Below are 12,951 nucleotides of genomic sequence, written 5' to 3' on the forward strand. Positions count from 1 at the left end.
GCCTCAGTGCCCAGCAGGGGTGAAGCCGCACACTCACCTGCCTCAGTGCACAGCAGAGGTGAAGCCGCACCCTCACCTGCCTCAGTGCGCAGCAGAGGTGGAAGCCGCACACTCACCTGCCTCAGTGCACAGCAGGGGTGGAAGCCGCACACTCACCTGCCTCAGTGCACAGCAGAGGTGGAAGCCGCACACTCACCTGCATCAGTGCGCAGCAGGGGTGAAGCCGCACACTCACCTGCCTCAGTGCGCAGCAGGGGTGGAAGCCGCACACTCACCTGCCTCAGTGCCCAGCAGAGGTGAAGCCGCACACTCACCTGCCTCAGTGCGCAGCAGAGGTGGAAGCCGCACACTCACCTGCCTCAGTGCACAGCAGAGGTGGAAGCCGCACACTCACCTGCCTCAGTGCGCAGCAGGGGTGGAAGCCGCACACTCACCTGCCTCAGTGCCCAGCAGAGGGTGAAGCCGCACACTCACCTGCCTCAGTGCGCAGCAGAGGTGGAAGCCGCACACTCACCTGCCTCAGTGCACAGCAGAGGTGGAAGCCGCACACTCACCTGCATCAGTGCGCAGCAGGGGTGGAAGCCGCACACTCACCTGCCTCAGTGCACAGCAGAGGTGGAAGCCGCACACTCACCTGCCTCAGTGCACAGCAGAGGTGGAAGCCGCACACTCACCTGCCTCAGTGCGCAGCAGGGGTGGAAGCCGCACACTCACCTGCCTCAGTGCCCAGCAGAGGTGAAGCCGCACACTCACCTGCCTCAGTGCACAGCAGGGGTGAAGCCGCACACTCACCTGCCTCAGTGCCCAGCAGAGGGTGGAAGCCGCACACTCACCTGCCTCAGTGCGCAGCAGAGGTGGAAGCCGCACACTCACCTGCCTCAGTGCACAGCAGAGGTGGAAGCCGCACACTCACCTGCATCAGTGCCCAGCAGAGGTGGAAGCCGCACACTCACCTGCCTCAGTGCACAGCAGAGGTGGAAGCCGCACACTCACCTGCCTCAGTGCGCAGCAGGGGTGAAGCCGCACACTCACCTGCCTCAGTGCCCAGCAGAGGTGAAGCCGCACACTCACCTGCCTCAGTGCGCAGCAGGGGTGAAGCCGGCTCGTGCTGCAGTGCCGGCCATGATGCCGGTTACACGGGGAAAGGGACGTCTCGGTTCTTCCTGACGTGCTGTGTCTTTGCAGCTCACGAGGGGAAGATAGTGAGTGCATCACGTGCACTTACTTTTAAGGACCTATGTGACCCCTCCTATCGGGACAACCCATTTACTACCCAGGAGGGGGGGTTGAACAGACGCAACCAAGTCGAGCCACATGCAGCTTAAGCCAGCTGCTGTGGTTCCAGGAGAGCGTGATGTGACAATGCCTGGGCTGCCGTCTTCATTCCCTGGAAGCGGATGGATGTAGCTGCTCGCTGCTCTGCAGAAGAGGAGACGGAGGCAGCGCACAAGCCATCAATCCTCCAGTCCAATGACTATTGTGGTCACCCTGGCCGAGGAGCCCTCACGGTGGAGTCAGCCAGAGCAGCGCGTTCCTAAAATATGACCAGGGGTGCTTGGATGTGTCGGCAGTTTGAGGACAGCTCCAGGATCTGGTTTGCACCCCGGGAGAACGAGAAGCCTTTCACCGATTCAGAGAGGGCTCAGAAATGGCGACTGTCTTTAGCATCTCTCTTGTTTTTCACAGTTCTGCTTTCTGATCATTTGTGGTTCTGCGCTGAGGCGAAATTGACAAGGACCAGAGACAAAGAGCAGGGCAGCCTCCTGTCAGCAGCGCCTAGCATGGCTGATCAGCCCCTCTCATCAGGGCAAGGACGGCCACTCTCACCCACCCTTCAGTCATCTCCACACAGCCTTAGCCGAGGCAAAGAAGCTATTTTTCTAGGAAATTCTACCAAACCTCTGCAACAGACCTGTTCCCCACATAGTCCATTTGGTCAATGTTACATTGTTGAAGATGCTGAGTCTGTCTGTAGGAACTTGAGTGAGGGCTCATGGAGTACGCCTACTCACTTCAACTTGAGTCATTTTTACCTTCCCTTTTGTAATTCCTATACACTTTCAGATTTGTTTTCTGGGTTCTCACATCCGGACACGTTAAACTGTAGCGGGGCCGTGGTGGAGGCCGGGGACGTGGCCGGCTGTAGGCGGTGTGTCCAGGCGTACCGGGGCTATGACCGGCATGCTCAGGACAAATACCAAGAATTCGAAGTTTTGCTACAGAAATATTTACAATCGGATGAGTATTCGGTCAAATCCTGCTCTGAAGACTGCAAGGTAGGACATTGGCTTCTTCTCCCCCCTGTGTGTGGCAGCCATGCCCCCTGGACAGCTGCTGTGGGGGACACCTGAGGACTGACAGCTGATGGTGTATACTTGAGAAAGTATTGATGTCTCCCTGTGCATTGCAGTGCCCTGTGCCATAGGGGTCTGCTGCTCCTAGAGCCTGTAGGACACTGTGGATGGACTGTGGCCTGATCACTGCTGCCTACATTTCCCAGCTTGTATATAGTACCCCAGATTGGTTGTGTGGACAGTGGGGAGTGTTGCAGCGGTGCACATTGTTTCTCTAGTGTTCTATGTGTTTACAAAAGAATTGTGTGTAAATATCACTAGTTATGGCTTGCAGGCTCCTTGTGATCACACTGCAGTGTGGCTCTGGCCTCTTATCATTGGAAATAAAGGCTTCGGGACACAAGGCTTTCAAAGTGACCACCAATGTGTGGCTGGGGTATTGCTCTTGGCACGTATGGATTGATACTGTTGTTGAATAACCGTGTGATGATCATTTTATTTTCATCAAATGTTTTTAGCACAATGTTTATTGATATACAGTGTATGGACAAGTTCTGAAATATTGGGGTATGATTGTGAATAATGTGACATATGAAGAATATATAATCATACAAGAATATGGAACGTACAGTATGTCTCATCAGATGCATGTGATCCAAGGATGTGCTGGATTGGACTCTCCAAGTGCAGGCGGAAGGCCTGCAAGGGAAGATGTGCCATCAGGCATTCTTGTGAACATAGGCACATAGCAATGGCACATTACAAAGAGAAATGTTGGTGGATTGATATGTTATTAGTGAGGGGTGGAATATTTGGGGGTTATATTTTTTATATGTAAAATCAAGTATTGATCTGGTGGTGTTGCCTAACTTTGCATTTGCTGATCAGACTGCCAGTGGTATTTATTCTTGAGATGTTGTGGGTCATTAATAGTGACGAGTGAGCACTACCATGCTTGGGTGCTCGGGATTCGTAACTAGTGATGAGTGGGCAATACCATGCTCAGGTGCTCGATACTCGTAACTAGTGATGAGCGGGCACTACCATGCTCGGGTGCTCGATACTCGTAACTAGTGATGAGCGGGCACTACCATGCTCGGGTGCTCGGGATTCGTAACTAGTGATAAGCGGGCACTACCATGCTCGGGTGCTCGGTACTCGTAACTAGTGATGAGTGAGCACTACCATGCTTGGGTGCTCGGTACTCATAACTAGTGATGAGTGAGCACTACCATGCTCGGGTGCTCGGTATTTGTAACTAGTGACGAGCGAGCACTACCATGCTCGGGTGCACAGTACTCGTAACTAGTAATGAGCGAGCACTACCATGCTCGGGTGCTCGGTACTCGTAACTAGTGATGAGCAGGCATTACCATGCTCGGGTGCTCGGTACTCGTAACTAGTAATGAGCGAGCACTACCATGCTCGGGTGCTCGGTACTCGTAACTAGTAATGAGCGAGCACTACCATGCTCGGGTGCTCGGTACTCGTAACTAGTAATGAGCGAGCACTACAATGCTCGGGTGCTCGGTACTCGTAACTAGTAATGAGCGAGCACTACAATGCTTGGGTGCTCGGTACTCGTAACTAGTAATGAGCGAGCACTACCATGCTCGGGTGCTCGGTACTCGTATCGAGCAGTTGGACACTCGGATGAGCGCGACTCCTGTACCAGATATAATGGAAGTCAATACGGGACTCTTATTAATAATAATAATAATAATAATAATTTTTATTTCTATGGCGCCAACATATTCCGCAACGCTTTACAATTCAGAGGGGACATGTACAGACTCTTGCATTTTACTGGAAGATTTCCCCATTGACTTCCATTATACTCGGGTACTCAAATTGCGCCCATCTGAGCATCCAACTGCCTGTTGCGAGCAGCTGAGCTCGGTAGTGCTCGCTCATGGCTAGTCATTAACATTTTATGGGACATTTATCTAGTCTACTGCCTTTGAAATTCAGTTGCTGTCCATGGTGCTGAAGCTCAGTCTCAGTGACTATGACTCAGGGGCTGTGCTTAGTTTTGTGGAATTGGTTGTATACTTAGACAAGACGTTACCTAATGTTTGGATAATCAAGTCTATGGCATATCTCTATGGAAATGATACTTAATGTCAACAGGTTCTTATTACTCGTTATGACAGTGCAGAATTATAGGTCTCGTGTAAAGTTTTGTAAACAAGCTCTTCATGATTGCCGAGAGGGCTGCTCCATAAACGCCAGCGACTGGTGACTAATCTATATCTTTGTGGAAATGTACTTTATGTCAATTTATTACTTACATTTGATACTATAAAAAGTGGGGAAAAAGCAGGATGGTAGAAATGTAAAACATCAATGCTCTAATGGATATTAAAAAAACAAAAACCTGTAGAGGGTAAAATGCAAGGTTTATTTGAGCAGCACTATTGAAGCTCCTTTAAGGTTTACCTTGTTTTATCACCTTGAGGATATTTACTGTATTCATTAATATACTCGGATATTTTTATATATAAGGGACACATGAAAATCCCATTTATTATTTTGGATAAGGCATTTTGCACATTAATAGAGAACCTGTGAAAATGTAAGATTAATGGGTTTCACGAGAACGCTCCGCTCTTTCCAAAGTCTACTCATTGGACGTCATTTCAGAAGGATTCACGTGGTTGAGTCTGTGAAAGGGAAAGTGCTGCTTCACCTTCTGATGATCATTGGTGGCTTAACGGTGGTTGGATTGTATAATGTGACCTCTTCATGTTAGCAGGGCTGACAGAACAGCAAGCATTAGGTAGTAATCTCATCTGTACGAGGGCTGGCTTATGTGTCCACATCCGTAATGACGTAATGCCTGTTCCTATGACGTTACGAAAGGCTCAGTGACTAAATTATGGGTACTAATCCTGTTAGAAGCTTGCAGTAAAAGCACAGTTGTAAATTGCTTGTTTCCGCTCATAACCACATTATAACAATACAGATTTGTTCAAATTATAGACTTTTCTTCTCTAAACACATATTCTCTATGTGCACAATGTAATAATTTGAGACGTGAGCAGTTGTATATGTTAATATTTGTTCCAAAATGCAAGATTCACTGTAGCTTATGAAGCTTTGATATCCGGTGTATACATCAGCTGCTATTCTCTGCCAATTTATAAACTTTGGAAACCAAACAGGTTATGGATGGTGAAATATTAGTGTACTGTATATGATATGGGATCGCCGGAGTATTCAACCAACGTATTTCGGATTGGATCACTCTTTGGTTACTGGAAAATAATATTCTTGCTAAATTATTTCATTATACTTTGTTTCAAGAAGTGGCTAGTGTTTGACATTTTTCACCTTAACACTAGAACTACTGGACTCGTGACACCTATATAGAAATACATGGTGCAAAGTAGTCAAAATGACTACCTCAGTAGTTCTAGTGTTAAAAGGGTATTTATACCTAGGACAATTATGGCATATCCTGTATACAAGAAATTTCATAACTGCCTGATAGATGCAGGAACATGTATGAGACCTGGTTCTATTCAGCATGGGATTCCCTGACCTCCATACCTCCCGGTGACGGAGCTGCTGGTCATTGCATCCAGATAGAGGATGAATGAAATGGACACACATTTTATGCACATTTGTGATGAGCACTACCATGCTCGAGTGCTTGGTACTTGTATAGAGCAGTCAGACACTTGGATGGGCTCAACTCGTATACCGAATATGATGGAAGTCAATGGGGAACAAGAGCATTTTTACGGAAGATCTTCTGGAAAAATTCTCGAATACTCTATTGACTTCCATTTTACTTGACACAAGAGTCAAGCCCAACTAAGCATCCCACTGCTCATTACAAGTACCGAGCACCCGAGCATGGTAGTGCTCATCACTAATGTCTATATCTCTATCAACTACTATGGAAATTTCAGGACCAACAAAACAAGCATGCATTGCCACCTTGCAACAGCCAGCCAGACATCTCTGCGGTTGGAGATACAGAAAAATGGGGTTGGTGGAAGCCCTGTTCTTGTATGGTTCCCAGAGGTAGGACGAAGTGATGAGCGAGCGTTCTCTCTCTCTTGCGCTCTCTCTCCCTCGTTGAGTCCGTCCCAGCATCCAACCTGCTCAATTCAAGTACCAAGCACTTGAGCATTTTAGTGCTCGCTCATCACTAGTAGAACGTACATGATGTGGATATGCCATAAATGGTTGAGATTCCCTTTAAATGTCAAAGCTGCATAAGGCTATGTGTCCACGTTGCTTTTTACCTGCTTTTTTGCTGCTTTTTCAACTGCAGCGTTTAATGCCAAAATGGTTGTGTTCTGCTTTTCAAGCAAAGTCTATGGGAATTTGGGTTTCTTGTGCCCACTATGCAGTTCAAACTGAAGCCTTTTTGTTGCAGAACTTTGGACAAAAACTCAGCTTTGCAGTGCAAGACCCAAATGGCAAAAACAATTGACATGTCAATTGTTTTTGCCATTTGCGTTTTGAACTGCAAAGCAGAGTTTTTGCCCAAATTTCTGCCAGAAAAAGGCTGCAGTTTGAACTGCATAGTGGGCACAAGAAACCCAAATTCCCATAGACTTTGCTTGAAAAGCAGAACACAACCATTTTGGCATTAAACGCTGCAGTTGAAAAAGCAGCAAAAAAGCAGGTAAAAAGCAACGTGGACACATAGCCTAAAAGATGATGCCATTGGTGTTTGCCATTACTGCTGTTGATGAAAGTTTGTACTTGACATCTCCAGAACATTCTCAAAAAAAAATATGTTTAAAGGTGTCTCTGAAATAGATGCTGATTTCCATAAAGAACTGTATTGAAAATTCAAATTTGCAGAAATATCCAACCAAACCATAGCAGTTTTGCTGCTTTTCCTTACTGTACAGGCACCAGGGGGCACTTCAACTTTAAGGGAATATGTTGTTTTTATTTCTGTATTAATAGGTATAGATTTTATATAATCAACTAATTTTAATACAAAATTTGATACCCTGTTTTAACACTTTTTATCCAGTCACAGCTGTGAGGGAAACCAGGCGCCACTTTAGGGCAGAGTCACACTAGTGTATGACTCGCACGAGTGCAGTGAGAAAAGATCGCATTGCACTGGTCCCATGTAGGACAATGCTGCAGCTCACATCTGCGAGTTTTTCCTCAGCCCTAATTGGACTAAGGAGAAATTCGTACCATGCTGAGATTATCTGCGAGTCTCGGATCATGCGCACCCATAGCCTTGCGTGAAACATCGGACTGCACTCGGTTGTCATCTAAGTCCAGTGCGATATATGCACAGGCTGACAGTGGAGGAGAAGGAGAGATTGCTCTCCACCTCTCCTCCGCAGCTGTGATCCAATCGCAGGATTGGATCACAGTTGCATGACACTCGTCTCCCGCTCTTTTGATGCTCTCGAAGTGTATCTAATCCCAGTGCAAGAAACACGCTGCATATCCAACTGCAGCACATGATACAGTCTCCAATTCTGATCTAACCTCAGAGCGTCACATAGTGAGCAGCAGCACAAACCAGCAGAATCAATGCCACCAGCCATGCTTGGTTGACTCTGTCCACATATCTTTGTGGTCACCAACAACATATTTCTGCACTGTGATCCTAAACGTCATCCTCCCTTATTCCTTTGCAAACAGCCAGAAAGGGAGGGAAGGAGTGACATCAGACACAGGAGAGCAGATTCCGCCCACTTTTACTGCAGTCGTAATGTGAGCTAGCATTACACTAGGACTTCATGGCAAATTTCAGCAGCTGCTCCCCCTAGTGTTTATTAGTGTAACATAAAAAACTTTTTTAATTATTCCTCATATCTTTATACTAATATACAGTGTGTGTATATGTATATATATATATGTGTATATATATATATATATATATATATATATATATATATAATATTATAATATATATGTATATATATCTATATATATATATATATCTGTATATATATATATATATATATATATATATATATATATATATATATAATATCCCTCCCAAAATGTGTAATGATTTCATAAATGGAAAGCATTCCTATAGTATTTAAAAAAAAAATAAAAAAAAAAAAAAAAATATATATATATATATATATATATTTTTTAAATAACATAGGAATGCTTTCCGTTTATTAAATCATTACACATTTTGGGGGGGATATTTTTGTGGGCACATATTTCCTTTAAAATGTAGCCATTGTTAAAATTTTTATTTTATAAATCAATTGCACCACTGAAAATAAGAGACTTTGTAAGTTGTAGGTTGTAATCTTTACAAAGAAATCTGCTTCTTTCTCCTCCAGGACTGATCTTTCATTTTCAAAAATTTCAATTCACGGGTAAAATATGTATTTACTGAAGACAGATTGTTACATTACTGAGATAGAATCTTATCAGTAACTGCCTGCTCATATGTGCGGGAAGTGGGAGACGGCAGAGCCCATCCTCCCCCTCCCATCTACATAGAGTCTCATCAGTACCAACTGTCATCTCCTATCTTTCTTATGTATAAATCTGTCTTTACTGTATACACATTTTACCCCTGAACTGAGAATTGTGAGAACATTCGATCAATCCTGGCGGAACAAGAAGCAGATTGCTCTGATACGATATATAACAAAGCTTCTTATTTTCATGGCTACTATTTACTGAATGTATAAAACAACGGTTATTCTTTAAGAGCTTATTTTAAGATCTGATTAAAAATAACTTTAGGAACATTGTAAATGGAGCAATGAATGTCCACATAAATGTTTGCAGGATCATTGTTACGGGCATAGCCCTGCAATCAAACCTGATTGAGGAAATTCCCATTTGCCGATTATTCTGATTATTGCATGTTTGAGCACAGACGTGATTGTTGGTGGAAAAAACCTAATAAAAACAATGGAGAAGAAGAAATTAATGTTAAGTAGCAGTATATAGCACATCTCATCTTGTAAACGGAGGATGAATTGCAGATAACAGTGGAAGCAAAAAAGAGTGAACGATAGAAAAATGTACAAACTCATTCATAATTATGTGTACCGTATTTTTCAGTTTATAAGACGCACCGGATTATAAGATGCACCCCAAATTTAGAAAAAAAAGGTAGAAAAAAAGGGGGTGTCCGTCTTACAATCTGGTGGTATCTTACTGGGTGGGATGGCAACGGTGGTGGAACGGGGTCGCTGGAGGTGGGGGCAGTGGCGGAGCAGGTCGATGCTGCGGGTGATGCAGGCTGTGCAGCTGGTGTCTGTCCCAGATGCTGTGAGATAGGCAACTTCTAGAAACTGTCGGTGGTGCGGGCTTCAAAGAAATGGCGCCTGGAGTCGGCAGATGCACAGATTGCGCTATTGGCTCGATGACAAGCCAAGATCTCATTTACACATGCACCACCTACGGGCACCATTTTCCTTAAGTCCGCTGCTGGGAGATCAACGGGCTGGAGGCGGCGCCTGCGCAGATGAGATCTTGAGCCGAAAGGTCCATCTGCGCATACGCCGCCTCCGCGCCTCTGATATTTTAAGGATGGCCTTGCCTCACCGCTCGCAGCACAGCAGCTCAAAGCACCACAGAACAGCGCCCCGCAGGCCCTAGCACAGCGCCCCGCAGGCCTTAGCACAGCGCCCCGCAGGGCCCATCACAGCGCCTTGCAGGTCCCAGCATTGCCCCTTCCTTCTGCGACCCCTCTCCACCACAACCCGGTAAGGTACACTCATATTATTAGGCGCACCCCTCACTACCTCCACGGGTATAAAAAAAACGCAGTGTGCGCACAGCATTTTTTAAAACCTATAGGTTTTGCTGGGGAATTGACTGCAGAAATGTTAGACACATTTTCTGCAGAAAATCCGCGGCAAATCCGCGAAAAATCCGCTGTAAATACGCAGCATGCGCACAGGACCTTTAGGTGCTTTACAGGTCTTAATGCAGACTGAAAGAAAAAATGAAAAATTAATTTTTTTTTTTTCTAAACTGTTGCTTTGGCCCCCAAACTTTTAATCTTCACAAGGGTACAAGGAGAAAAAAATGTGCAGCACCATTCGTTGTGCAATTTCTCCTGAGTACGCCTACAGTGATATGCAGCCAGAAATTACTGTTTGGCACATGCTAGGGCTTGGAAGGGAAGGAGCACTATTCACTTTTTTCCAATCGCTATTTTGGCTGGAATAGATACACTCAGTTTTAAGCTTGTTAGGCTATGTGCGCGCATTGCCTTTGTTTTGTGACCACAAAGATGCAGCGTTTTTGAGCATTTTTGGCCGCAAAAAAACGCACTAAAGCACACCCGCAGTAAAAACGCATCCACAAAACGCATGCGTTTTTGTGCGTTTTTTGCTGTGTTTTGCTGCCTTTTTGTTGCTGCGTTTTCTCCAATGCATTGCATGGGTGAAAAACGCTGGCAAAAACGCAGAAAGGATTGACATGTTTCATCTTTATGGTCACCACAAAAACGGACCTAAAACAAAACTGCACTGTGCGGCAGCAAAAATGAAAACTCATAGACTTTGCTGGGGAAGCAAAGTCATGTAGTTTTTAGACCAAAAACGCACTCGAAAAACGCCATGAAAAACGCAGCGTGCTCACATAGCCTTAGGCTATGTGCCCACGCTACAGGATTTGACGCGGATTTTGACGCGGATTTAGCGCGGATTTGCCGAAAATCTGCAGCACAGCTACTCCCCAGCCATTTCAATGGCATTTTGGAAATGCTGTGCCCATGCTGCGGATTTTTCCGCTGCGGATTTTGCCGCGGATTTTGATGCGGAACAAACTGCAGCATGTCAATTGTTTGGTGCAGTTTTGGTGCGGATTTTCTGTTTTGAATGGGGGAAAAAAAAAAAATGAAATCCGCATCAAAATCCGCGGCAAATCCGCGGTAAATCCGCGGTAAATCCGTGGCAAATCCGCGGGTGCGGATTTGCCGCGAAAGTTGCGGATTTTCAGGCAAAAAAATCCGCATGGACATTCTAGCGTGGGCACATAGCCTTATAGTTTATTTGGGGTAATAGAAAGCACATTGACTAGCCTTTTAGGCATATTAAGGTGTTTAGGCACATTAAAGTCAATCACGTTCACACTCAGCATTTTTACAAAAAAAGTTTCAATTTTTTTATGCGAATAAGAAACTGTATTTTACAGTACCAGCAAACGCTATGGGATTTCAGAAATCTCACGTAGGCACACTTTTTTTCCCTTTCAAATTGAACAATAGCGACATTCTTTTATAGCTGCATCATAGTTATTTTAGCTTTTTTCACCCTTAGAAACTAATGAGTAAGTGCAAAAATGTGGGCAACTAAAAATCGCTGTAAAACGCTGCACAAAACAGTACAAATGCATTAAAAGCTGCTTTTTGAAAACTGCCAGGAGAGCAGGTTTTGCTAAAATAAATGTTGCAAAATCCTCCAAACTGCTTCAAAACTTTTGAAAACTCTCCATATTACGGTAACCTCTTCACCACCTGGCAATTTTCTGTTTTTTGTCTTATCTCCCCTTCTACCAAGAGCCATAACTTTTTAAATTTTCCTTCAATATAGCCATACAAGGGCCTGTTTTTGGCGGGATGAGTTGTACTTTCGAATGAGACCATTAATTCTTCTACATACTGCACTGGAAGTCAGGAAAAACATTCCAAGTGTTTTTTTAATTAACATATTCATTATATGGTAAGAATGACCTGGCATATGATTCTCCGTACAAGTTCGTAGATACCAAACATGTATAGATTTAAAGGGGCTTTACACGCTGCGACATCGCTAATGCGGAGTCGTTGGGGTCACGGAATTTGTGACGCACATCCGGCCGCATTAGCGATGTTGCTGCGTGTGACACCGATGAGCGATTTTGCATCGTTGCAAAAACGTGCAAAATCGCTCATCGGTGACATGTTTATTCTCGATTATCGTTACTGCAGCAGTAACGATGTAGCTCGTCGCTCCTGCGGCAGCACACATCGCTATGTGTGACGCCGCAGGAACGAGGAAGCTCTCCTTACCTGCCTCCCGGCCGCTATGCGGAAGGAAGGAGGTGGGCGGGATGTTACGTCCCGCTCAGCTCCGCCCCTCCGCTGCTATTGGGCGGCCGCTCAGTGACGTCGCTGTGACGCCGCACGGACCGCCCCCTTAGAAAGGAGGCGGTTCGCCGGTCACAGCGACGTCGCCGGGCAGGTAAGTATGTGGGTCTGGGCGATGTTGTGCGGCACGGGCAGCGATTTGCCCGTGTCGCGCAACAGATGGGGGCGGGTACCCACACTAGCGATATCAGGACCGATATCGCAGTGTGTAAAGTAGCCTTTACTTTTATTTAAGAGGTGAACATTTTTTTTCAGGATCTGGAGCGTTTTTAATTATGCCATTTTTTGGTAGATGGGATGTTTTCATCGCCTATTATTGCATTGTTCTGCACTGTTTTTGAGACCTAAAAGACATAATTCTGTCATTTTGATTATTTTTCTCGTTACTCCCTTGACCAGTCAGATTAATTTTTTATTTATTATTATAGATCGGGCATTTCTGTTGCGATACCAAATATGCGTATTCTTTTTTTTTATTTGTTTTATTTTCAATGCGCAAAAAGGGGGGGTGATTTGAATGTTTATTTTTTTGTTTCATATTTTTAAAAACTTTTTTTCTACGCTTTCTATTGATTTCACTAGTTCCCCTAGGGGGCTTTGAAACTG

The 12,951-nt window shown here is 45.0% G+C and overlaps 1 protein-coding gene across 1 annotated transcript in view; it reads left to right on the top strand.

Moving 5' to 3' along the window:
* The first annotated feature begins 1,334 nt into the window (after positions 1-1,334).
* Positions 1,335-12,951, top strand: part of NALF1 (NALCN channel auxiliary factor 1) — a 767,424-nt gene continuing 755,807 nt past the window's right edge. Inside the window, exon 1 of the mRNA XM_075336680.1 lies at positions 1,335-2,276. Within this exon, the coding sequence (XP_075192795.1) occupies positions 1,542-2,276 (735 nt within the window). The 5' untranslated portion in view covers positions 1,335-1,541. The remainder of the gene's footprint in view (positions 2,277-12,951) is intronic.

Source organism: Anomaloglossus baeobatrachus, chromosome 2 (genome assembly GCF_048569485.1).
Source record: "Anomaloglossus baeobatrachus isolate aAnoBae1 chromosome 2, aAnoBae1.hap1, whole genome shotgun sequence".
NCBI lineage: Eukaryota > Metazoa > Chordata > Amphibia > Anura > Aromobatidae > Anomaloglossus > Anomaloglossus baeobatrachus.